General features: G+C 32.3%; 1 protein-coding gene across 3 annotated transcripts in view; it reads right to left on the bottom strand.

The window, feature by feature from the left end:
* Positions 1-27,217, bottom strand: part of ptpn13 (protein tyrosine phosphatase non-receptor type 13) — an 82,525-nt gene that overhangs the window by 13,138 nt on the left and 42,170 nt on the right. For 2 of the 3 annotated variants that reach the window (XM_073824459.1, XM_073824457.1), the window contains 19 exons: positions 25,380-25,746; positions 21,539-21,645; positions 19,105-19,164; positions 16,731-16,820; positions 16,197-16,304; positions 15,178-15,309; positions 13,344-13,759; positions 10,932-11,075; positions 10,264-10,357; positions 8,587-8,672; positions 8,336-8,489; positions 7,995-8,209; positions 7,799-7,897; positions 5,965-6,320; positions 3,982-4,135; positions 3,737-3,892; positions 1,932-2,103; positions 1,357-1,567; positions 1,121-1,206 (listed from right to left, as the gene is read on the bottom strand). In XM_073824459.1, coding sequence (XP_073680560.1) covers positions 1,121-1,206; positions 1,357-1,567; positions 1,932-2,103; positions 3,737-3,892; positions 3,982-4,135; positions 5,965-6,320; positions 7,799-7,897; positions 7,995-8,209; positions 8,336-8,489; positions 8,587-8,672; positions 10,264-10,357; positions 10,932-11,075; positions 13,344-13,759; positions 15,178-15,309; positions 16,197-16,304; positions 16,731-16,820; positions 19,105-19,164; positions 21,539-21,645; positions 25,380-25,746 — 3,207 coding nt within the window. The remainder of the gene's footprint in view (positions 1-1,120; positions 1,207-1,356; positions 1,568-1,931; positions 2,104-3,736; positions 3,893-3,981; positions 4,136-5,964; positions 6,321-7,798; positions 7,898-7,994; positions 8,210-8,335; positions 8,490-8,586; positions 8,673-10,263; positions 10,358-10,931; positions 11,076-13,343; positions 13,760-15,177; positions 15,310-16,196; positions 16,305-16,730; positions 16,821-19,104; positions 19,165-21,538; positions 21,646-25,379; positions 25,747-27,217) is intronic. The other variant, XM_073824458.1, reaches the window with a different exon arrangement.

The raw sequence follows: 27,217 nt of genomic DNA, 5'->3' as shown, positions 1-27,217 counted from the left end.
AAAAACTAGGTTAGCATTTCCTGAAGTTGTATAGTTTTAGGTTTCTGCTTCTGCTTGATTAAAATAAAATAAAATTAAATTAAATTAACAAACAACTAGGTTAACATTTCCTAAAGTTTTATAGTTTTAGGTGTCTGCTTCTTCTTCTGCTTGATTAAAATAAAGTAAAATAATTACTAGGTTAGCATTTCCTGAAGTTTTATAGTTTTAGGTTTCTGCTTTTGCTTGATTTAAATAAAACAAAACAAAACACAAAACAACACAAAACAAAACCTTTTCTAGGTTCTGGATCTGCTTGATAAAATAAAATAAAATAAAATAAAATAAAATAAAATAAAATAAAATAAAATAAAATAAAATAAAATAAAATAAAATAAAATAAAATAAAATAAAATAAAATAAAATAAAATAAACAACTAGGTTAGCATTTCCTGAAGTTTTATAGTTTTAGGTTTCTGCTTTTGCTTGATTTAAATAAAACAAAACAAAACACAAAACAACACAAAACAAAACCATTTATAGGTTTCTGGATCTGCTTGATGAAATAAAATAAAATAAAATAAAAAATAATTAAATTAAAAAACTAGGTTAGCATTTCCTGAAGTTGTATAGTTTTAGGTTTCTGCGTCTGCTTGATTAGAATAATAAAATAAAAATTAATAAATAAAATAAATACAAATAAATAAAAGAATAATAACTAGGTTAGCATTCCCTGAAGTTTTGTAGTTTTATTTTTTTTTGCTTCTGCTTGTTTCTGTGTAAATGACCAATGAGAATTCAGTATGCAAATACATACAAGAAAGAAGGTCAATCAGAATTCAGTATGCAAATACTATGATGACATCTTCACTGATAGTTACATTATTCCAGTAGTCAATGGGAACTTTACAATGGAGTAAATCCAGCTTTGCATGACAAAAATAAATCACATTTTTAAATATATATTCAAATAGAACACACTCACTTTAAATCATAACAATAAATGATTATGAATTAACTGTATTATTATCAAATGAATGCAGCCTTGGTGAGCATTAAAAACAAAACAAAAACAAAATCATACTGACTTCTAAACTATACAACAGTGATTAAATACAAAAATAACTCCCACTACACTTACCGTTCATACTCTGCGAGACTTTAGGACTGACGTTATTGTTCAGTAATGAAATCTGCTCCTCACCCGGAAAAACAGGCTTCCCATCCCTACGGAAATATAGTTCGATATCGGCGCTCATCCAGAAGTGTTACACATCACATAACAACTGACAAAAAGTCCATCAAAAGTATCTTTCCAAAACCTGAAAGTAATACAGATGATCTTCGGAGAGTTTTTCGTGAACGTGAGTAACTCACCTGGTGGCTTTGAGACTGAGATTCCTCAGTGACAGCTGCAACAGTCTGCGGCTCTCGCTCAAGGTCAGATCCTGCGTCGGGGCGCCGTTAATGTAATGTATGATATCCAAGTGTCTCAAACTGCCTTCCGCAGAGGCTACGGATCCTGGGATGATGTCCTTTACGTACAGCACGCCCAGCCCACTGTCACTTCCTCCATCGAGAACAAGACCTGCAAGAGACGCCCAGAAAACAAACACTTAGCTGCGCTAACCCTAACAACACCAGCTTTTTTTCTCTCTTTCGATTTTTTTGTCAGCAAGCTGAAACCTGACACCCTTATCTGGCTTGTTGTCTAACCCCATGAGCTCATTTTTCCAGTGAAACGCAGGTGGGCTTTGTTTATCCTGAAGGATATCTGTGTTTTTGTGTGACCCGGTAAAGCCCCGTTGACCTCTGACGGTCAGATAATACTAATGCGCCACATGAATTGGTTGAATCCACTTGCCCGGGAGCATTCTGGGTATTTCTGAGAACACCGAAGGCAGTGAGTGGTAAAGAGGATCGGTTACCAAATACGTTGATGTTTCCATTACCTAAGGACTCGTCGTGGCACTGAAACATGATGTCGGGAAGGAGGTGGGCCTCTATTGGTGGTTTGGGAGGTTCTAGGATGCGGCCGACCACGAGGTCCACGACTTTAGGGGCGGCACGCACCAGGTTGACCACCTCGGTGTGGTTCATGCCAAAGACGTCTGTGTTATTCACCTAGAAACAGAGGAAGAAGAATGAAAATGCTTTACAATGAGTAAAATAACAGTTTTTAGTCCATGTGTGTTAGTGTTAAATGGTAATGTATTCATGAAAACCTGCAAAATTAAACCTTAAAATATGTCAACAAATGGATTGATAATAGTATTGATGACTTGTTTTCAGGTGAGTATGAAAAATCTGAAGATTTATATATATATATAAAATTATATATATTAAGAAAATATAAACAAAAACTATTTAAAAAATATTAATAAAAACTACAATAACATGTCAATGCTAAGAGGCAAACATAATAAAATAAATAAACTTCACTGACACTTATATTATAAAAGCATTATATTTTTGTTTTGTTATTTTGTTTAATAGTGTAAAATAAAACTAAAAATGAAATAATATAAAAACTAATTTAAAAAATAAATAAAAATTATTATTACTAAATTAATTAAAACTTAACTAAAAAAAATGAAAACAGAAAAGATAAAAATACAAACCATCTCAAAAAAATTAGAGGCAAACAAAGTAAAAAAATTAAATAACTTCATTGATTATTCCAGCATCATTGAAGCAGTCAATGAAATCTTCACACACTTTAAAGTGTATAATTTCTTCAGCCGCTTGAAATATTTAGTTCAACTTTATATTTAATTTAGTTTAACTGTACTTAAAAAGAAAAAATGTAAATAGAAACTACTAAAAACTTTAAAGACATATTTGAAATTAAAATTATAAATGATTAATTATTTACATTTTAATTTAGTTTTTAATTTAATTTGAAAGATTTTAACTAAAAATTTAAATGAAAACAAAAAAATATAAAAATAAAAACTTTTAAATATATCGATAAAAGCTATAACGTCAATGATAATAAAATAACATCCAGCATTAAAATGACAAAAAAAGTATAAATAAATTTATGAAAAATTATAATAAATTAATTAAAAATATATACATTTTCATACAAAAGTTTAAGATTTTTAAAGATTATTTTAAAGATTTTTTAAGGTTGTTTTCTTTTCTTTTCTTTTTTCGAAAAAAAAAAAGAATACTTCTATTCAGCAAGAAAGCATTCAATTTATCAAAATTGACAGTAAAGGCATTTATAATGTTACAAAAGATCTGCATTTTTAATCAAATAAATGCAGCATTAGAGATTTCTTTAAAATCTTAAATCATACCAACTCAAACCACATTTTTTATGGTAGTTTAAGTTGAATATTTTAACATTTAATTTTAACAAACATTTTTGAGATAGTCCCCATAAAATAGTTATTGTATAATAAAATAAAACAAAAGGAAATACAAAATACATTAAAAGAATAAAAGCTAAATAAAAAACACAAAATAAAAAAATAACAATATACACAATAAAATAAAATAAAAATTATAAAACTCAAAATTTAATAAACTGAAATACGCAAAATAAAACAAGAATTAAAATAAAATACAACAATAACCCTAAATAAATAAATAAATAAATAAATAAAAACACCATAAATGCTGAAATGTTACATTAAACCAATGATTTTAAAAAAATTGCTCTGATGAATGATGAATCCATGATTTTCTTTCTTTTTGATTTCAAACAGTTCTGCAAACCCAGACAGCAGTAAATATACACTCGTTATACCATTATCATGCGATCCCCTGGACGCAGTCGGCCGTCTCCTTTAGCAGGGTCCTGGATAATGTCATGGATGTAGCAATTATTGTCATTGCCTTTGGTGAGGGTGAAACCTAAACTTCCTTTATCAGACTTTACCAGAGAAACCTTCAGCTCCACCTCCTACAATGACAAACATTCCTGTCTTAATCACAGGAGAGATCTTTAACACAAGCAGGATATTCCATTAGAAATGTTCTATTAGTACTCACAGGAATAAACTCCTCCTCCTGGCCGTGATTTGGAAGAGAGAGGTTAACAGGGTTTGGCAATGGTGGAGGAAGAGGGTCTGGACTGGGGCTCAGGATCCCAATCTCAGGCAGGGCTGGAGAAGATGACATACGAACTGCAGAACTGTCCAAATCACTGGATGAAGATGATGAACAGGAAGTAGTAGAGGACACAGACAGGAAACGGAAGAAAATTAATAAAAATGTATTCTGCGACATACATTGACATAATGTGAGATGCTCCGTCAAAAGGAAAGAATAAATATAATTGTATTAAATTACATTTTCTTCATTTCAAAATGTCGATTTTTTTCTTGTAAATTAATTAAATTTGAATTTAATTATATTAAATTTAAATTAAATTAAAAATAAAATTCTTAAATTAAAAATTAAAGACAATGGTTTGAAATCAGAATTTAATTTAGGAATCAAAAAATAAAACCTAGAAAAAAAAAATATAAAATTTAATAATAATAATAATAATCAAGTTCCAATAATCAAGCTTGGAACTAAGAAGCATAAATAAATAAATAAATAAATAAGTATAATATAATATAATATAATATAATATAATATAATATAATATAATATAATATAATATAATAGAAAAATAAAATAAAGACTTTATTAAATGGACAATGCAACAACAAAAAAACTAAGAATTAAAAAAAAGGTTAAATTAAAAATTAAAAAAATTAACAAAGTCCAAAACAAAACAAAAGTAAAACTAAAAATTTAATTAAATATAAAATGCTTTATTCAAAATGCTTTGACACAAAAACTAAGCATAATAAATAAATAAAAATAAAACTGTTAAATAAAAAATATAATAATTGCAAAATAAAAAAAACGTTTAAATAAAATACTTTGAGATATAAAATAAAACATGAAAGAAAATAGAATTAAAAACAAAAAATCGACATTGAAACAAAAAATCCTATAAAACATGGAAACAATGTTAAAAATAAAATGTTGAAAATAAAAACAACTAAAAACTACAGACATATTTGAAATTAAAATAAAAAATACCTAAATTAATTACTATGATTTGAACTCAAATTAAAAAGACAACAGGTACAAAAAAGTAACATCCAGCATTAAAATGACTAATAAAAAAGTCTAAATAAATTAATTAAAAGTTATAATAAATTAATGAAAAAAATAAACACTGTCATTCAACATTAAGATTTTTTAAAAGATTTTAAAGATTTTTTTTAATAAATACTTTCAATCCGCAAGAAAGAAAATACTGATGTTAAATAAAAATATAATAATTATATAATAATATAATATAATAATATAATACAAAAAATCAAATAAATACTTTATGAGATGGACATTGAAACTAAATAATAAAAAATTAAATTTGACAAAAAAAAACAGGTTATATTAACAATTAAAATGAAAATTAGCATTAAATATAAACAAAAAAGACACTGGAACTATAAAATGTGTGGGGAAAACTATAAAATGTGGAAAAACAATGTTAAATTAAAAATGAAATGAAACATGACATAAAACATGAAAAAATCTCAACAGAAAAAAAATGAAAAGAAACTGGTGTAACTTGCAATTGTTTAAAAACAAATACTAACCAAAACACATCAACCTGTTCCTGTCATTTATTTTTATTTCTGCTCAGAAAGATTATGTCAAAGCAAACTACAGTCAAAAGAAGCGACATTACTTTTGCTGCAGATCTCTATCACTGCGCATTCAGCAATGCAAACAAGTGTTTCATTGCTGCTGGCTGTCATGCTATCTGACAGAGTCACATGATTTACTGTGGACTGTGCAAAACACTCCCACAGGAGAGAACTCTGTAACCTGGGCCCAATTATATCAAACAACCAAGCCTGCTTATGCAAGAACAGTGTTTACTTCTAAAAGACTTGTGTAGACTGACAAAGCAGAGTAGAAGCTCTTTTCTATCAAAGCACATATAAATTAACAAAATTAACAAACCTTCTGGTGACATCCGGTCTTGACATGGACAGCTTGGGGGAGTAATATGCAGATCGCACAGTGTCGTCCATATCGGCCTCATATGGGAGTCTTCCCATAGGGGTCTGGTAGACACTCCTGTCCCAGGCTTGACTGACCTGCTCCAGGTTAGCGGGGCCGAAGGCCTCCTCCAGCTCGTCGTTGTCGGTGCTGTCGCTGTAACTGTCCCTGCGACTGGGCGACTTCAGCAACAGCCTCTCCAGAGCCTCTTCCACCGGACCCACTGCCCGAAGGCGATCCGTCTGAGGTGGGGAGCTCGTCTTGGGATCAGGCTGGGGCTTGGGATGGGGCTCCTTTCGTGGAGAGGGTAAAGGAGTCTGGGGAGGGTTAATTGTAGATTTTATTTTAAATATGTAAAATATTTAAAAAATATGTAGGTTGCTTGTGCAAAAAAATTGGTAGACCACTGCAGAGTTACTGAGATTGCAAAAAGACTTAATAAAATGGAAAAATAAAATAAATGTAATACAATTTGTAATTAAATATTCAAAAATAATTAATACCAAAACCCTAACCACAAATAAAAATAAACTAAATGAAACAACAAAAATACTCAAAAAAAAATGCAAATGTAATAAAACTCCACAAAACAAAACATTAAAAAATAAGGTTTAAAATAAAAAGATGCAAAATAAACTAAAAAAAAAGCTAAATAAATAAAAACAACAAATAAATAAAAAATGCTTAAAACTAAATACAAAATATGCAATAAATAAAATGATAAACAATTTAATACAATAAGAATTAAAATAAAATACAACAATAATCCTAAATAATAGTTGAAATAAATTCTTCTTCTTTCTCTCTCGGCTTACTCCCCTTCTAATCAGGGGTCGCCAGAGCGGAGTGATCCGCACAGCCAATTTGACATGTTTTTTGCCTGATAATAGTTGAAATAAATTAAAAACTAAAATTTTAAAAACTAAAAATATTAAAAATAAATTAAAGAGTTTTAAAAAAAGCTAAATAAAATCACAATAATAATAAATAAATAAAACAATTTACTCAATAAAATTAAATATTCAAGCAAAAAAAAAAAACTCAATAAATGTAAATAAAATAAAATACTCAAAGAATAAAAAAGTACAACAAATCTAAAAATAAATAAAAATCCCAAAAAAGAAATCAAAACAACATACTCAATAAAACACTCAAAATAAAATACAACAAAACCCTAGCCCTAATTAAGACAAAACACTCATTAACTATAAATAAAAAAATTTATTAAATTAAAACTCAAAATAAACTAAGAATTAAATAAATAAATACGGTTTCATGAAAATAACACAAATGAGATACACAAAATAACGACTTAAAATAAATGAAAATTAAATAAATCAAAATAATTCAATAAATAAATCAAAATAAATAATAATACTAGTAATAATAATAATAAAAACAGTAAAAACAATCAATAAAATAAAATACTCAAAATAAATCAATACTCAGTTTAACGAAAATAACAAAAGGACATACAAAATAATCAAATAAATCAAAGTAATAATAATAATAATAATAATAATTAAAAATGCTAAAAAAAATGTATCAATAAAATCAAATAAAATACAATTTAATCAAATTAAATTAAATTTACAAAACACTCATTACAAATAACTTTTTTTAAAAACATGATAAAATAAGACCCAAAATTAAATTTGTTAAAAAAAAAAAAAAAAAAGAGAGAGTCTTTTCTTGATATTCTTGAGCAAAAACAAAGCAGAATTTTCCTTTAGATAAAGGAACGTGACGCATGGATGTAATTTAAGATGAGTGAGATGAAAACTACAAGTCTTACTTTAATAGCAGGGTCCATCTCAGGCAAAACCCCTGGTGTAGGTCTACACAAGTGAAGCGTCACCTCCTGTCCTGTTCCCCTCAAGGCAGAGATCACCTCCTAACAAACACCGAAGAACAAAAAACACATTTTAATAATGCTATTTTCTTTGATTTGTTTCATAGAATTTAATAAGTAAAGTGCAGAGGTAACACACATGTTGTGACAATCCTTTGAGTGGCGTCTGATTGACACGCAGAATGACGTCGCCCACTTCGATGCGGCCGCTCTCAGCTGCTGGTTGCCCTGGAAACAGCTTCTTGACCCGGACCATGCTGGAGCCCACAGGCTCTCCGGGAATGTTCTCCTCACGACTAAAACTAAAACCCAGACCGGATGTGTTCTTCAGCAAACCCACCTCGAATGTGTTATCTAAAGGGGGTAAACAAGTAAGAGGACACTGATGTACTCTTCCGAAGTTCAAAAAGCAGCCCACATGTTTAACCTCTAGCACATTTACATACGTTCGTCAACAAGTGTGTTGATTCCACCTCATACCTGGAGTAATGAAGTTGTATTCTGCTTTCTTTGGAGGTGGTGGTGGCGGTGATTCCTCCACAGCTGCGTTCTGAGGTTCAGAACCTTGTGGGGTCAGAGGGGCATGGATGCTGTCTTTTGGGGGCTGACCTTTCTCCATTAGCAAATGCACCACCTAGACAGTGGGAATTCGTTTGAAAAACACAGTTAAGCTTTTAATGAAAGGCAGTCCTCTAGGTGGCGCAGTTCAGCCTCTCATCCAGAGTTCTCACCTGTCCAGTGTCTCTCAGCGTCTCTACTGCCTGTTTGTGAGTCGCTCCATCAAGACTTTTCCCATTCACAGCCACAACACGATCACCTGTAGGACAAAATCAACAGGTTTATGCAATTGTAATTTTGTAATTGGGAATCTGCTGAAGAAAAACAGAGATCAGTAGCACTAGCATTTTTTTCCCTAACTGCATGTCCTATGCAGGGTCACACCATTTTTGTTTGCATTATTTTATTTATGTATGATACGAAATCTTATGTTGTTATATTATATTGATGATGTAATATTTGCATACTGAAATTGTTTTTGCCTGTTTTATTTATTTATGGCATTATCTCTGTTTATATTATATTTGTGAAAAGAAAGTGCAGCCTATTTTAAATTAATATTGCATTATTTTATTTATAAATTATAACAACGTCATATTATATTATTTGATATTGATGAATTTGTAATATTTCGAATTGCCTTTTTTTGCATATTGAATTTTTTTCTAGCCTTTTACAATGAAAATAGAGTTAAAAGCCTAAACCTGTAACTTCGATAAAACAAGAAATGAATCTTTATATATTATTATATTAGATTAGATTAGATTAGTAAAAATGAAATATAGCCTATTTTTAGCACCATGCAATTTTTATATTATATAATATTTTTTTAAAATTAAAAGCAGCCTATTTTTATAACTAAGCAATTATTTATTTATTTATTTAGCATTATGGCATTATTTCTGTAAAATATAAAATGCCTAGACACAGCAATTATTTTAATACATTATCTTTTTTTTTTTATAAAATCAACAATTTATTCAGTACATTTATTATATTATATATTATACTACATTTGTAAAAAGAAAATGTAGCCTATTTTATGTAAATGTAAAAAGTCTAGACAAAACAACTATTTTAATAAATTATATATATTTTTTAAATAAAATCTACAGAAATTACATTCAGCAGATTATTTTATTATATTGTATTATATTATATTATTTTAGTAAAAAGAAAATGTAATTATATTATATTATATTATATTATATTTGTAAAAAAATATATATTTATTTTATTTTATCCTTTTTTTGCATTATGGCATTTTTTATATTTATATATTATATTTGTGGAAAGAAAGTGTAGCCTATTTTAGCACCATAACTTTTTTCGCATCATGACATTATTTCTGTAAAATGTCTAGACACAACAATTATTTTTTTAAATTGTATCATTTTTTTTTATAATAAAATTAACACAAATTACATTCAGCAGATTATTATATTATATTAAATTATATAATTTTATTAAAAAGAAAAAGTAGTCTATTTTTAGATCCATGCCCTTTTTTATATTATATTATATTATATTATATTATATTATATTATAGCATTATTTCTGTAAAATGAAAAAGTATCCCTAAGTAAAAGAAAAAGTAGCCTATTTTTAGCACCATGCATGTTTTAGATTATATATATATTTTTTTCATTATGGTATTATTTGTTTATAGAAAGTGTAGCCTATTTTAGCATCATGCATTTTGTTTACATTGACATTATTTCTGTAAAATGTCTAGACAACAATTATTTTAATAAACTGTACATTTTTTAATAAAATCAACAAATTAAATTCAGTACACCAAGTACTACAGTGATGTATACAATGAAGAGTCTACATAAATTCTTTTTTACCTTTCTTTATCCTCCCATCCAGCTCAGCTGCTCCTTTAGGAATGACACCTTTGACGTATATCCCTCCATGCCTCACAGTTGTGTTTGATCCACCCTGAGACAGACAAACATGTCAGTATACCCATAAAGAAATGCATCAAAAAAATGCCTACGCTCTGTGTGAAGCATTTTCAAATGATGATGATTAAACTAGATTGAACCATCTAACAAAATCAGCAACACCCATTTTAACAATCACAAACCAAACCACTTGATTTCGTGAGATGATGATTAATGCATTTCATTGCAGTATTCTGAAACTCTGATTTTAAAACAAAAAGGTGTACAAATCATCGCAAGTTCGTAAATCTCAAAAAAGATCACACCGCAAACAAGCGAATGCAAATCCATGCAGGCATTAGTGCTTCTCGGTTAAGAACACAATTCAACTGTAAATGTGGCATGTTGGTCTTGGCTGAGCGTGTTTCGGTTTTACCGTTAGTGAAGGAGCCAATCAATTCAAATGCCTGTAAAAATCTGCATGCAAAGAGCCAAATCTACTTTCCCAAAACTGAAGCCAAGCGAGGAGCTTCAGAAAGGAGCGACGGCTAAGGGTACAAAAACAACAACACACGCACACAAAAAGTAAGTCAAAGGGAAACAAAGGAGAAAAAAAAGAGAGCGGAAACCTTTCCAAACAGTACCGTGACACTAATGCCCAGACTGCTGTCTATTTTGGACAGCTCAACGTCAAATAGATCTCCAGGCTGGAGGCTATTGACTTCTGGGCTACTAGCACTTAAAGTCTCCGCGACGATGTTGGGAGAAACCCCCTGTAAACAGAGAAGAGCTGGGTAAATACAAGGCCGTGCACAGCCGTACACATGCAAGGGTCAAGGGGGCAGAGGTTAATGGTGTTGACATGCAAAACTGCATTGCATTCTATTCAGAAATGCAATCGGGCAGGAAGGGAGCAAGGGACAGTCACAAGCAGTTAGAATGTTTTCATTGATATTTGATGTTTGTGTGACTGATGTGTATGTACTGAACCTAAACTCTGATATTAGCTTTCAAAGGGAAGGTCGAAGAAATGTGGAACTGATAAATATGAAATTCAATATGTGAGACACCGTGAACTAACCAGAAGCAACAAGTGATTTTTTTATTTTATTTACAACAACAAAACATTTTGTCAGTCACCTGGCTGTGATGTTTAGCTCTGCCCACACAGATTTTTCATTGGTCCAAATATTATCAATAAAGTCAAAAATACGAGAATAAAGTCAAAATATTTTGAGAATAAAGTTGAAATGTGTCAAGAATAAAGTCGAAATGTTTAGAGAATTAAGTCGAAATTACAAGTGTTTAAATGTTTTGAAAATAAAGTCAAATTATTAAGAATAAAGTCGAAATTACGAGAATAAAGTGGAAATTACAGGAATAAAGTCTAAATATTTTAAGAACAAAGTCGAAATCGCAAGAATAAAGTCAAAATGTTTTCAAAAATAAAGTCAAAATTGCAAGAATAAAGTCAAAATGTTTTCAAAAATAAAGTCAAAATTGCAAGAATAAAGTCAAAATGTTTAGAGAATAAAGTCTAAATATTTGGAGAATACAGCTGAAATTACAAAAATAATGTCGAAATTACAAGTGTCTAAATGTTACGAAAATAAAGTCAAAATATTTGAAGAATAAAGTCAAAATGTTTCAAGAATAAAGTCAAAATGTTTTGAGAAAAGTCGAAATCACTAGAATAAAGTCAAAATGTTTTTAAAAAATAAAGTAAAAATTGCAAGAATATAGTTGAAATGTTTTGAAAATAAAGTCAAAACATTTTGAGAATAAAGTCAAAATTATGAGATCAAGTCAAAATTACAAGAATAAAGTCAAAATGTTTAGAGAATAACGGCAAAATGTTTCGAGAATAGTTGGAAGTAAGTATTCCAACTATTAAAAATTTCAAGAATAAATTCATAATCACAAGAATTCATTTGTAGCAATTACGAGATTAAAGTTCGTTTATACATGATTAATCGTATAATGGAGCTACGATTGAATTCTCTAAACATTTTGACGTTATTATCTAAACATTTCGACTTTATTCTCAAAACATTGACTTTATTCTCAAAACATTTCGACTTTATTCTCAAAACATTTCGACTTTATTCTCAAAACATTTCGACTTTATTCTCAAAACATTTCAACTTTATTCTCAAAATATTTACTTTATTCTCAAAGTATTTTGACTTTATTCTCATAGTATTGTGACTTTATTCTCAAAATATTTCGACTTTATTCTTGTAGTATTTCGACTTTAAAGTCGAAATATTTTGAGAATAAAGTCACAATACTACGAGAATAAAGTCGAAATACTACAAGAATAAAGTCGAAATATTTTGAGAATAAAGTCACAATACTACGAGAATATTCTCAAAATATTTAGACTTTATTATCGCAATATTTAAACTTTATTCTCATAATATTTTGACCTTATTCTCAAAATATTACAACTTCAATCTCGTAATCTTAGATTTTTTTCATTTTTTAAGGTGGCACTAAAATACTATGTAGTTTGGGGTCAGTGTGTGTGTGTTTTTTTTTTTTTGAAGAAATACATTTATTCAGCAGGGGGGCATTAAATGCATCAAAAGTGATAGTTAAAAATATGTATTTTAAAAAAATGTATTTCAAATAAATTTTGATCTTAAAAAATAATTTTAAAAAATATTATTTTCACTTGAAAATCTTAAATTCTGAATGCTTAGAACAGTATCATCGATGACACGAAACATTGATTTCATTGTTAACAAATGGTCAAATCACACCTGGTTAGTACACAGTGTAAATGTAAAATGTTTGAAAATCTCAAATTATGTTCTGCATCAGATGGCATGTAGCAGGGAACTCCAAGGAGGGATGGAATGAGCAAGGAAGAACTGTCCTATTTATTCCAAAAAAAGCAATTTAATATTTTCTGTGAAGTTTAAACATTAAAAAAAAAAAAAATGCACACATCTCAAAGTTCATATCAAAAAGACTGACTAGAAACTCTTGAGGTGAGATTTAAAGTTCATTTAAATCACTACAGAGACTGATTCTACCTTTTTAGTCTTTTGTTTCTCTTGGCTACTTGAGAATGTGTCTTCATCCATGTCTGAATCCCCTCTGTCTGAGTATTCCAGCTCTTTTGGAACGTCTGGCACTTTGGATTTTCTGGTTTTAGGGGGCAAAGCCGGTGGTGTAACTTCAACAGAAGGTTTATTGTCAGGGGGTGCGGGACCCTCGGTGGGAACGTTGCGATGGAATCCATTGAGATTTGTTTGCAGGAGGCCGGCGCTCTCTGTCCTGGAGTCCTGCGAGCTGATGCTCCCCTGTCGAACGGACTGAGGTGGAGACGTTTTGCTGGAGACAGCAGGAGGAGGGCTGGGGGAGCGTGTATGATCTTCTGAGGAAGAGTCGACATCTACTTCTTGATTTTGTGTGGCTGATTTGTAGGGATGGATTCCTGAAGGAGAGTCTAAGAGAGGTAAAAAGAGGCTTTTTATGGTATAGTCATGTAGACAACACAAATTTCACCAGAAAAGAGCAAAAAGAGCAAAGTCGATACTATGCTTACTTGATCTAATATTTGATGTTTTTTAAAATGTTGCAGATTTAAGTAGCAAATCTGAATTATTAGTTTTGTTTAACAGCAGTTTTTAAACAACGAAAGAATAAGTAAAAGTATGGTATTTGGGCTAAAAAAACAACCCCTGCTATTGGGGCTAAAAGGCACAATAATAACATGATAATTAATAGAAGGCTGACTTTCCCATTTGTTGACGTTGTTAGATTCAGATGGTAAATATCACATATTATGTTGGAATGTCCATCCAGAAATAATCACCATGTTTAGAATGATCTATCATATTTTAAAACATGCTATTAATTATGTCATATAATAAAATATAATTTGTTGTTACTATTGTAAATCTATATAAAATTACTATGGGATCTCCTTCAATGCTTTCAGAATCTTTACATTTTAAAATGATTTCGTTTCTGTATTTTAAAATATGTTTTATATTAACATATTTTAATGACAGTATATGAAACTTCTGCCTAGTCTGAGGTTCTAACTGCTCTGGACTGGGTTTTCATTAAGGCTCTCTCTATATTTTGTGGTGTTGAACTTTTGTTCTGCTCCGACAAGTCATGTGTCTTCACTGAGGAGAGGGTTGAGTCTGGCCTCGCCACCATAAATATTGGATTGGTGGAGTGTTGCAGTGATGTTTGTCCTTCTGTAAGTTTTTCATATCTCTACATATGATCATGGAGCTCAACTAGAGTGACCATCAGCTTCTTGTTTACCAGTCTAACCAAGGCCCTTCTCCATCAGTTGCTTAGTTTGGCCAGTAGGCCAGCTCAAAGCATAGTCCTAGTTGTTTCAAGCTTCTTCTTTTAAGGAAAATGAAGGATACATTCTTCTGTGAACCTTCAATGCAGCAGATTTTTTTCTGAACTCTTCCTCAGACGTGTGCCTTGACGCAATCCTGTCTCTGAGCTCTACAGGCAGTTCTTTTGACCGCAGGGCTTGGTTTTTGCTCTGATATGCAGTGTTTAAGACGTGTGTGCCTTTTCAAACCATGCTCATTCCAATGAATTTTTCACAGGTTACCTCCACTCGAAGTGTAGTAACATTTACAAGTAATATGAATGCTCCTGAGTTCAATTTCAAGTGTTCCAATAAAGGGTATGAATACTTATGCAACGGAATCATTTCAGGTTTTTTTATTTCTAATAAATTTGCAAAGACCTGTTTTTTTGCTTTGTCATTATGGTGTTTGGAGTGTAGATTGATGGGTAAAAAGGGAATTTAAAGCAGTTTAACGTAAGGCTGCAACAAAAAAAATGAAGGGGTATGAATACTTTCGCAACGCACTGTATTTCCATTACCTGGAAAAAGTCTCTCTTTAGGTTGAGAGACCACCAATGTGACATCATCAGGGCTTCTCTGCAGAATCTCCACCACAGTGTCATGTGACAGGCTCTCCAGACTGACATCATTCACGCTCAACAGTCTGTCACCTTCAGGAAATGCAAAAATGTAGAGTTAGCAACCTTAAACTGAACAGACTTAAAATACATATTTTCGATGACATGTAATGCACTCTGTGAGCTACTGACGCTACCTGTTGCTATTTTTACCGCAGCTAAGGAAAGAGCTTACATGTGGCGATAGATATAAGTGTAGGCTTAAACCAAATTCCCTACAATCTATTTTTTTCCACAAGGAGTCTAAACGCCTCTGAATATCAAGTAAAATCCACACTGAGAAACTCCTTTTAGAGTCTGCGGTGTCAAGACAAGCGTCGACATGTTTCATCCTGCCAGGATGGTATCTAGCGTTTCTTGTCTCTGCCATTTGTAAGCTCTTTCAGTAGCTGTGGTCTACTAAAAGCCTCAAAGGCATCAGGGCTAAAGTAGAGAGATCAAAGACGCTGGTCTTTAGGAAGTTTTATTCATCCGCAGGCATCTTCCCATTCTTTTCTTCTTATCGCTAAGAAAGCGGTAAAGACTGAGATCGATCCTCTTTGTTGCCCTTTGACTAAAAATTAAAACCAGTGTGTTGTGGTAAAAATAGCAATAGGTAGCACCAGTAGATCACAGAGTGAAACCATTTTACGTCATCGGAAATAATGGCGCCCCCCATTGTCCAAAACATGTGTAACGTAACAGAAATCTTTCATGGGTTTTCTACTACATATTTCAGTACGAGACATCATTTACATTATATTAAGCCATGCAAGTCTTAATACCCAGGGTTCCCTTTCGCTTGATGGGTTTTTAGAATTTTATTTATATAGAGTTATAAGAATTCTGTGAAATTCACTACTAAAACTAATTCAAACAACTACATAAATAAAGAAAAAAAGAATAAAGGGTGGAAACCACTTTTCTCTCCACTTTCATACCTGGTTTCAGACAGCCATTGATATCCGCTGGTCCACCTGGTGTGATGGAGCTGATGATGGTGCCGAGGTCCTGGCGGCCAGAATTCTCTCCGCCTACGACCTGAAAGCCTGAGGGCAACACAACCCACACATTTCATTCTATTGTGTCTTACAAGCTACAAAAAGACGAATGTCCAAAGAGTCAAAGATGTCTTACTGAAACTGTCATTTGGGCTTATACTAAACGTATTTCTCTTATCAATGAGGCCAAATCCTGATAAGGTATTTCAGTGCAAGTCATCATCTGAGGCGGATGTAAAACAGCACATTTTCTCTGCCGAAGTGGGATTCATTAATCACAGTGTGCGAGCGGTGAGGACTGCCAGACCTCTGCACTATATCACACTTTGCTTTATTTCTGTCAGAGGCGTGTGTGTGAGGGTAAGCGAGTGTGTCCTGATAATCCAGCTGTTTAACAGCATTTCTGTGTCAGTGAAGCACCATTTTGATGGGACATTTGAACCCGGCTCTGCAGCACAGGGTCTTGTTACTCACCCAGCCCGTACTTGACGTCTTTCTTCAGATTTACAGTCTGTATCTCTCGCTCTAGGGAGGGTAAGGCATGTACTTTCTTCTTCAGGGAGTCTGTGGGTGGGAAATACCAGAGGGCAAGAGGTCTATGTGCATTCATATATAAACACATTTTGAGGACTAACAGCCAGTGTTATTAATTAAGGTTAATCCAAACAACACAATTAAAATAAATAAATACATTTACAGACATATATCACAACTTAATTTTTGATCAGTAATACGCATTGTTAAAAACTTCATTTGGACAACTTTAAAGGCGATTTTCTTAATATTTAGATTTTCTTTGCACCTCAGATTCCAGATTTTCAAAAAGCTGTATCTCGGCCAAATATTGTCCTAACTTAACAAACCATTCATCAATAGAAAGCTTATTCAGCTTTCAGATTGTGTATGAATCAATTAAAAAAAAATAGCCCTTATGATTGGTTTTGTGGTCCAGAGTTACCTATACATGTCTGCAGTTTTTAATCATTTGCATTTCAGTTTTAGTTATATTAGTACATCAAGTGCTACAAATGAGACACTGTAAAAAGTTATTTAATTTAAATAATTGTAATGTGTTTTAGTTAACATTTATTTTATTTCAAGTAATAAGACTTTTACTAACTTTTTTTATATATACATATATTTATATATACATAGATCTGACTCTTTATACACATAGTAAATTTAGTCATCTCATTATATTAAATAATAAATAAATAATAAAACTATACATAATTTACAAAGTAACTATGTATACCAGTCAAAAGTTTTTGGACAGTAAGATTTTAAAAAATTTTTCAAGTGTCTTCTGCTCACCAAGCCTGCATTCATTTGATCCAAAATAAAGTAAAAGCAGTAATATTGTGAAATATTTTTACTATTTAAAATAACTGCTTTCTATTTGAATATATTTTAAAATGTAATTTATTTCTGTGATTTCAAAGCTAAATTTTCAGCATCATTATTCCAGTCTTCAGTGTCACCAGATCCTTCAGAAATCATTCTAATATGCTGATTTGCTGTTCAAGAAACATTTTTCTTATTATCATTAAGATTTAAAACAGTTGAGTACATTTTTCAGGATTCTTCGATGAATAGAAAGATCCAAAGACTAGCATGTATCTGAAATAAAACACTTCTTCATTCAAAAGCTTGCCCTCAGTATCATTCTTTTTAAATACTTCATAGAAATTAATACTTTTATTTAGCAAGGATGCTTTAATGCATTTATATGCATTTATAATGTTACAAAAAAATTTATTTCAGATAAATGCTGTTCTGAACTTTCGATTCATCAAAGAAACCTGAAAAAATAATAAATATAATAAATGTTTTTGAGCAGCAAATCAGAATATTAGAATTATTTCTGAAGGACCATGTGACTGGCGTAATGATGCTAAAAATTCAGCTTTGAAATCAAAGGAATAAATTTGTTTTTAAAATATATTCAAATAGAAAAGAGTTATTTTAAATAGTAAATAGTTTTCAAAATTGTACTGTTTTTGCTGTACTTTGAATGAAATAAATACAGGCTTGATGAGCAGAAGAGACTTCTTAACATTTTTTCTTTTTTTAAACTTACTGTTCAAAAACTTTTGACTGGTAGTGTATGTGAAAATGACTGATCTTTTAATTGTTCAAATACAGAATAGTTAGGAAATATTATATATATCTGTGCTTTCAGAGGGAAGAGCTAGCGAATTAAACGTATTAAACGTATCAAACACATGCACAGCTTTCCATAAACAGGGCTAATCTTTCATAACTAGTGTCTTGGTGCTAAGGGACGGCATTATGTTTGGCCCAGCTCTGATGTGCTATACTAACAGCCGTGGCCAGCAGCTCATTCTCGAGAATGAGGGAGATTAGCCCACAACACCGCCGTATATCAGAGCTGCTAAAAAACGCACAGCTTAGCGAAGCAGAATGCGTCTGAGCCAGAGATGGACGCCAATGAAACTTGAGCCAAGTGTGCGCCTGTGAGAGAGAGAAGTGCATTTAAAAAGATGTTCTCCGTGCCATGTAAAACACCAAAGACATTGCAATCCGGAGCATGTTGGATTTGGCAAGTCCTCGTCAGACTTTGGGTTTCTAAACTCTGATTAAGCGGAGGTCGGTTTCACTGCGAGGTAAACTACTGTTATTGACATTAAAAACAGGCCTGTTTTGCTTCACGTAAAGTTCACTGCAGATGTTTGTGTTTCAGGGCCAGACCTGGACATTACATTTCCTACCGACTTTCAGGACTTGCTAAATTTGAACATTGAAAAGAAACAGACGACAGGGAGAAAAGTGCATAGAGCTGTGCTGCTGCTAGACAAAGCTAAACAAAACAGATTAGATAGCGTACCAGTGATGCCTATGGAGGAGGCAGGAGTAGAGGGCATTCCAGAGCTGTGCATACTCACACCTGTGGACCACAAAAACAAATTATATTATTATTATATCAAAAATTAAAGATATGTATAAACAGGTAGGTTAAGTCTGATATCCTGACAATTACCTTCCTTGTGCCATTTAAAATGGTTTGTTTTAATTTATTGTATTATTATTGTAAATTTGCTAATTTATTTATTTTTAATTCATGTGGCACCAATTACCTTCCTTGTGCCATTTTCAAAATAAAGCAATATTTTTTATGCATAATGCACATTTCATGTTTTTCCCAATACATTAATGCTCTCTGAATCTTAGATATTTTGTTATTCTATTTTATTATTATTATTAAATTGTTAAGTTATTCTGATAATTATTTGTCAATAAAAGTTTAATGAATTAACTGATTTATGTTTTAATAATTAAATTGATTTTATTTTTTATTCTATTATTATTTTGGTAACACTTTACAATAAGGTTCATTAGTTAAACATTAGTTAATGTATTAACTAACAAGAACTAACCATGAGCAATACATTAGTTACTGTATTTACTAATCTTTATTAACGTTAGTTAACGAATATTAAGTTGTTCATTGTTTGTTCATGTTAGTTCACACTGCATTAACTAATGTTAATAAAATTTTAATAATGCATTAGTAAATGTAGAAATTAACATTAACAAAGATTAATAAATGCTGTATAAGTGCAGTTTATTATTAATTCATGTTAACTAATGTGGTTAACTAATGTTAACTAATGAACCTTATTGTAAAGTGTTACCATTATTTTATTATTAATTGTTCATTTATTTATTTATTTATTCTTATTATAATTCTGATTATTGTCATTAATTTAAATATTTTTTTTACAGAAAAACAAAATTTAATTCTATTTTATTATAATTAATTTTAATTTGTTCATTTATTTATTTTTATATCAATTTTACACATTCCTTGTGTCGTTTTCAAAATAAAGCAATATTTTTTATGCATAATTACATTTTTTGTATTTTTTCCTAATAGATTAATGCCATCTTAATCTTAGCCATTGTGTGTTTTCATTTATATTTTATACATTTATTTTATAAAATTGATAGTTTGCCTCTGATTGGATTGGTAAAATACACTATTATTTGTCCATATAATGTGTAAGTATTTGTCAATTGCCAAAATGTATTTAAGGAATAAACTGATTTACGTTTTTATTTTTTATTCTTGTTTGTTCATCAATTTATATTATATTATATTTATGTGGCACTCCTAGTTCAGGTCAGTATATATTTTGTTTTTAGGAAAGAAATTAATACTTCTGTTCAGCAAGGAAACATTGATCTTTACTGTTTAAAACTAACAGTCAAGTCATGCATAATGTTGAAAAAAAATATTTTAAATAATTATTGTTCTTTTAAACTTTATATTCATTCCTGCTGCTGAAAATCAGCTTTGCATCACAGGAATAAATCAATTTTTAAAATGTATAAAAATAGAAAAGTTATTTTAAATTTAAAAATTGTCTTCAGTATTTTTTGTTCAAACAAATGCAGTCTTAGAGAGCATAAGAGATTTCTTTCAAAAATATTTATATAATTTAAACCAAAATCTTTTTACCGGTACTGTAGCTACATAATAAAAAAATATATAAAATAACACAAAACAGTGTTTTCATTTTACATAATTGTGTAACACATAAATGGTGTTACAAACCAAAATGAAGAGATTGAAAAATAAAAGAATTTTGTATGTCACCCGAAAAGAAAATATTATTTCTTTGGATTTATGTGCACCAAAAGACCAAAAGAATGCACAATAAAAAAAGGAAGATGCATGAACAAAACAAACAATTCTTCAAACAATTCTTTACCATGGTGAAATCCCTGTGACACACAGAATGTCAGTATAATATCAACCATGACCACTGACAACGAGCATCAGCCAAACGCTGACAGTGGTTTTTAAATTGCATAAAGCCCTATATTATTCTCTGACATATAGAAATGCAATGATGCATGTACAGGCGCATAAATTCCGACTGTAATCTCTTTATGCCATCTCTCTACATGCGGAGGAAGATGTTGAGAGGATTTGGGCTGCTGCTCTCTCTGATCTGACAGCGGCTGATGGGATGAAATGGAGAGGTAAAATGAAAAGATCAGTGAGGGAACAGAGGGAGAAAGCTGTTAAAAAGATAAAACGAAAGAGGCAGACAGCGGCTGACTCCGCAGAGAGACGCACACACAGATTCCGCCCACTATCCTGACAGACTATCAGAAGAGAGAGACTACAAAGTAAGTTATAGACTACAAAAGAAAAAGCAGAAAGACACTTCTTTGAGGGCGATGAGCCATTTTCCCAGTAGGTGTGATTGGAGATAAGAAAGAAATAGCCGGTTGTGTCTCGTTGTCCTCACCTACGACATATGCCTGTCCCGTGTCCTCACAGGAGGAAGAGTCAGACTCTTTCTTCAAGCTTTTAGGGCTCCAGCGGGGACTGTCATCGACCGTGGTGCCAAACAGACTAATGTTGCGGGGGGAAAAAGAGTGTAATCATGAAAATCAGCGCAGAGGCAATTACTTCCAGCAGCAGAGTGGAATAAACACAGTTACTTTCATTTTCTGATCAATCCAATCCATAATATTCCTGCAGCGAGAAAGTCTAATATTGAAATACTGCATATTTCAAAGCCGAAATTATATACTCGATTCATAAAAACATACTTGATTACAATCTTCTAAATCAAGACTTCACCCACTGAGCACTGTTCCTGTGAGCATGCATTACACCATGGAGTCTAAAACATTTCAATTATCTTCGCAGGAATATAAAAAAACGTTTGCAAACATCTGCAAACACAGTTTGACTATCACTCTCACATGCACAGTGACTGTCTGTCTCCTATGAGAGCTGATTAATGCTGTTGGCCCCAGGCAGCTCAGTGCCAAGCTGACAGAGCAACAGAGAAATGCAGAGCAGGAGAGTGCGACAGGCGTAAAGACATTAAAACACAAACCGCAGACGAGCAAGAGAGCGAGACAGGTATAAAAAACTAAAAGTAGTAGAGTGAGACAAGCATAAAGATGTAAGACAGTAGATTTAGTGACACTATTTTGAAGACAGGTATAAAAAACTAAAAGTAGTAGAGTGAGACAAGCATAAAGATGTAAGACAGTAGATTTAGTGACACTATTATGAAGACATCTACAGCAGATTAAGAGAGTGAGACAAGTGAAAATTGAGAAAAGTGAGATTAAGAGAAGTAGAAAGAAATAAGAAACTGTATGGATCAGGAAAGTAAAATGGGGACAGAGACATTATAATACAAACTACAGCAGATAAAGAGAGTGAGACGGGTGTAAAGACATTGTAAAATGAGTGCAAAATGGGTGTAAAGATACAAAAAATACAATACAGGACGCTAAGGTTAGATATTATCTATTAGACATTACAAAACAAAGTGTATAAGATTAGGAGAGTGAGACTGGTGTAAAGACAGACATTATTTACAAGACAAACTACAACTGATCAAGAGACGACCGCTGGTGTAATGATATTGTAAAACAAAACAGGAGAGTGAGACGGGTATAAAAAAAAAACAAAGTAGCAGAGAAAGAGTGAGACAACTATAAAGATGTAAAACACTAGATTTAGTGACACTGTTTTGAAGACATCTAAAGCAGATTAAGAGAGTGAGACAGGTGTAAAGATATTGTAAAATGGGAGTAAAGATACAAAAAAGACACTGTAGGACGCTAAGGTTAGCTAGCTATTATGTATTAGACATTACAGACCAAATTGTACAAGATTAGAAGAGTGAGACGGGTGTAAAGACTTTGTAAAATGACTGCAAAATGGGTGTAAAGAAAAAAACTTATACAGGACTCTAGGGTTAGTTATTATCTATTAGACATTAGAAAACAAAATGTATTAGATTAGGAGAGTGAGACTGGTGTAAAGACATTGTTTACAAGACAAACTACAAATGTTTAGGAGACGACGGCTGGTGTAATGACACTGTAAAACAAAGCAGAGCAGGGGAGTGAGACGGGTATAAAAAATTAAAAGTAGCAGAGAAAGAGTGAGACAAGTATAAAGATGTAAAACACTAGATTTAGTGACACTGTTTTGAAGACATCTACATCAGATTAAGAGAGTGAGACAGGTGTAAAGATATTGTAAAATTAGTGTAAAATGGGTGTAAAATGGGTGTAAAGTTACAAAAATAGACAATGCATGGACGCTAAGGTTAGCTATTATGTTTTAGACATTACAGAACAAATTGTACAAGACTAGAAGAGTGAGACAGGTGTTAAGATATTGTAAAATGAGTGTTAAATGGTTGCAAAGATACAAAAAAAGACACGGTAGGAAACAATGCACACTGAGTTTTCGTATTCGTCATTCTTTCCAATCAAAATGCTTGCTACAGATGTGGAAACGCAGAAAATCGAACCTGATTCTTTTTTTTTATGACAGACAAAAGTATTTATTTTTTAACACGCAAAAATTTCAGACAAGCATTTCGGACCCAGTGTGGAAAAAGGTTAGTTATTATCTATTAAACATTACAAAACAAACTGTACAAGATTAGGAAAGAGAGACAGGTGTAACGTTACTGTAAAATACAGCGAGTCCGAAATTTCCGTATGTGTTTTTCCTATTTTTTTCCGTATTTATCATCCTTTCCTACCAAAATGCTTGCTACAGATGCAAAAATGCAGAAAATCGAACCTGATCCAAATTTCTTTTATGACGGATGAAAGTTTCGAAGGCAGTATGTAAACATGATTGACACAACGCGAGGTCGTATTTATTTTTTAACGTGTGAAAATTTCGGACAAGCATTTCGGACCCAGTGTGAAAAGACCTTAAGGTTTGCTATTATCTATAAGACATTAAAAAACAAATTGTACAAGATTAGGAAAGTGAGACAGGCGTAAAGTCATTGTAAAATGAGTGTAAATGGATGTAAAAAAAAAAAAAAAAAAGACACACTGCAGGACACTAAGGTTAGTTAATATCTGTTAGAGATTACAAAACAAACTGTACAAGATTTGGAGAGTGAAACTGGTGTAAAGACTATTTAGAATACAAACTACAACTGATCAGGAGATGACTACAGGTGTAAAGATATTGCAAAACAAAGCATAGAGCAGGAGAGTGAGATGAATATGCAGACATACTCAGAAAAACAGGAGGAAACAGCAAAACTGTGACAGTTTAGAAGACATAAGAGAAACTATGTCAGTGGTAGAGACCGAGGCGTGTGTAAATATATTGTAAAACAAAACAAATTTAAAAAAACACTCTGAACAGAAAAGTGAGATGGGTTTAAAGGCATTAAAAGGGCACACAATAATAATTGTGAGAGAAAGATGGGTGTAAAGAGAAAATGCACCGCTGCAAAGTAGAAGAGTGAGATATGTGTAAAAGCATTGTAAGCAAAATGCTTCAGAACAGGAGAGTGAGACAGGTGTAAAGATATAAACGGAACTTTAAAAAAAAATGTAGACTGGTACAGGTATAAAGTATAAGACAAACTGAACTTAATCAAGAGATTGAGATGGATAGAAAGTCATAAAAAACTATGGCAAAACAGGAGAGTGAGACAGGTGTAAAGACCTTATAAGAATAACTACAGGAGTGACAGAAGTGAAAAGAAATAAGACAAGCAGGAGAAAAAGACAGATGTAAAACTGTCATAAGACAAATTGCTGCAGGAGAGCGATACAAGTGTGAAGTAGTAAGAAAAACAGCAGCAGATCAGGAAATTATTTTTACAGAAATAAGAGAAACCATGTCAAAGGTAGAGAGCAAGACGGGTGTAAAGATATTGTAAAAAAAATAAATATATATATGAATGGTAGAGAATGGTAAAATTAGTTATTCTCAATTTGAGAATAGTAAACAAATTACACAAGATTAAGAGAGTGAGACAGGTGTAGACATTATTTACAAGACAAACTACACAAGGAGAAGAAAAAAAAATAGCAGAGCAAGAGAACAAGACAAGTATGCAGACGTAATCCAAAACAGCAGCATATCAGGAGATTGAAAGAGTTTAAAGAAATAAGAGAAACCATGTCAAAGCTAGAGAGTGATACTGGTGTAAAGACTTTGATTTAATGACCACACAAGACAAACTACAGGTGAGAGATGAGATGAGAACATAAAAACCACAACACACCCGGTGAATAAAACGAGATTGCAACAGTCATTTGTTTTGTAAATATATGTTTGCATGCATCTCTTACCCTTCTTGCTGTCTGGCGACAGCGATGGAGTCCGTGTCGGAGCTTGCACGTTGATGTGTTGATGCGATCACTTGTGACCTTGCCATGCCGCTCTGTGATTGGCTACTGAAAGGCACCATCCTGTGCTCTGGCGACTCAGGCAGCTGACCCAGGTTATGATGGGAACGACTCTTCATCCTTGAATTGGAGCTGCTGCTGAACCCAGGATAAGGCAGCTCGTGTGGACCTGACATCCGACTCGAAGAACTCTTGCTGAGGGAGATCTCAGAGTAGGACATCCTCTTGAAGAATTCAGGGTCAGTGCTGGGGGACAGACTAACTGCACCCATCCCATCGGAGTACTGCAGATTGCTCAGAGGAGAGTTCTCTGCAGGGGGAAAAAGGACATAAGATGGTAAAAGACATGCAAATTGGCATAAATGGGTTTTACATAATCAAGAAAGCTCTACATCATGGCTTGTATTGACCTCAGAGTCTATTTTCAAACTTGAAACTTTCAGTTTAAAGCCAATTCTTTAAGAGCAGCCTGAGAAGGAGGGTCTTTTGGAACACTTCCCAATTTTCCCAACAGGCTTTTCCTTGCTATTTAGGGCCCAAGCACCGAAGGTATCCGTTGGCATTCCTATTATCATTCTTCTTCTTCCACTTGAGTCTATGGCAGCCCAGAACCTCTTGTGGGAAAGTTGTGAAATTTGGCACACTGATGGAGGACAGTCTCAGCATTAACCATAACAAGTTTGGAGTCTCTAACACAAACTCTCTAGTGCCACCACTTTAAAATCCAAAATTAAAAAATCGTAAGGTTTAGTTTTAGTGCTATTTTTAATTGTTCGAAATAGCTACTTTTTCAAACTTGTCCTTGACGGTTTGTCTGATTTTCACCAAAATTGGCTTAGATTATCTTCAGACCATGCTGGTAAAAAGTTATGGAATTCAAGTTGATTAGTCAAACCGTTCTCGAATAATGTGCGAATGAATTCTACGAAAACCACACAAAAATGGATGGGAGGCTAAATCTCTGCAACGGTGTGTTATAACAAGAATGACCTGAGGCTACCTGCAGTGTTTCGGCACAGTGCCACCTAGTGGTCAGGAGATATGAAAAATGGCAATTTTTGCCTATAACTTCTGAAAGGTTTGGCTTTGGGCATTCTGAATGGTTTTTTGGGCATCGGACATTTAAAATTTTGTTGTAAATTGCTCAATTTTACAAATACGAAACTGGGTATGTGTCTTCGGCACCGTGCCTTGACAGTACTCAAGAAGTTTGGAGGCAGCACCACCTTGTGATCAAAAGTTATAATGAAATTGATCAAAAATGCAATTTTTTTTTAATGTGCTGGAAAGATGCCAAACTGCATCTAAGACTATCTCTGCGAAAGCTTTGACACTCATTGTCACCTCACACTGACCACGCCACAGCAATTTAGTAACAGCGCCAACTATTGGTCGAGAGTGATAAAGCATTCATTAACTATTAATTATGAAATTTCATGCCAAAAGCAAACATACCAATTATATGCCATAATTGGCCGAACTTCCTGCCCATTTTGATTTGTTGACAACTTATTTTTTTTAACTCCTCCACGACCATTCGTCCGATTTTCACCAACATCGAATCAGATCATCTTCAGACTGTGTTGACACAAAGTTATGAATTTTGTGTCGATAGACAAAACCGTTTTTGCAAAGCAATGCAACAAATTTGAGCCATGATGCCAAAATGACTCTGAGGCTTTATCTCTGAAAAGCTTTGACATATTGACACCAAACTTTGGGTGTCATTGTCACCTCACACTAAACACACCACAATGATTTGATCAGCAGTGCCACCTTTT

The sequence above is a fragment of the Garra rufa genome, chromosome 19, assembly GCF_049309525.1.
Source record: "Garra rufa chromosome 19, GarRuf1.0, whole genome shotgun sequence".
NCBI lineage: Eukaryota > Metazoa > Chordata > Actinopteri > Cypriniformes > Cyprinidae > Garra > Garra rufa.
The sequence above is the reverse complement of the archived record's forward strand: the minus strand, read 5'-3'. Positions and strand labels throughout refer to the sequence as shown.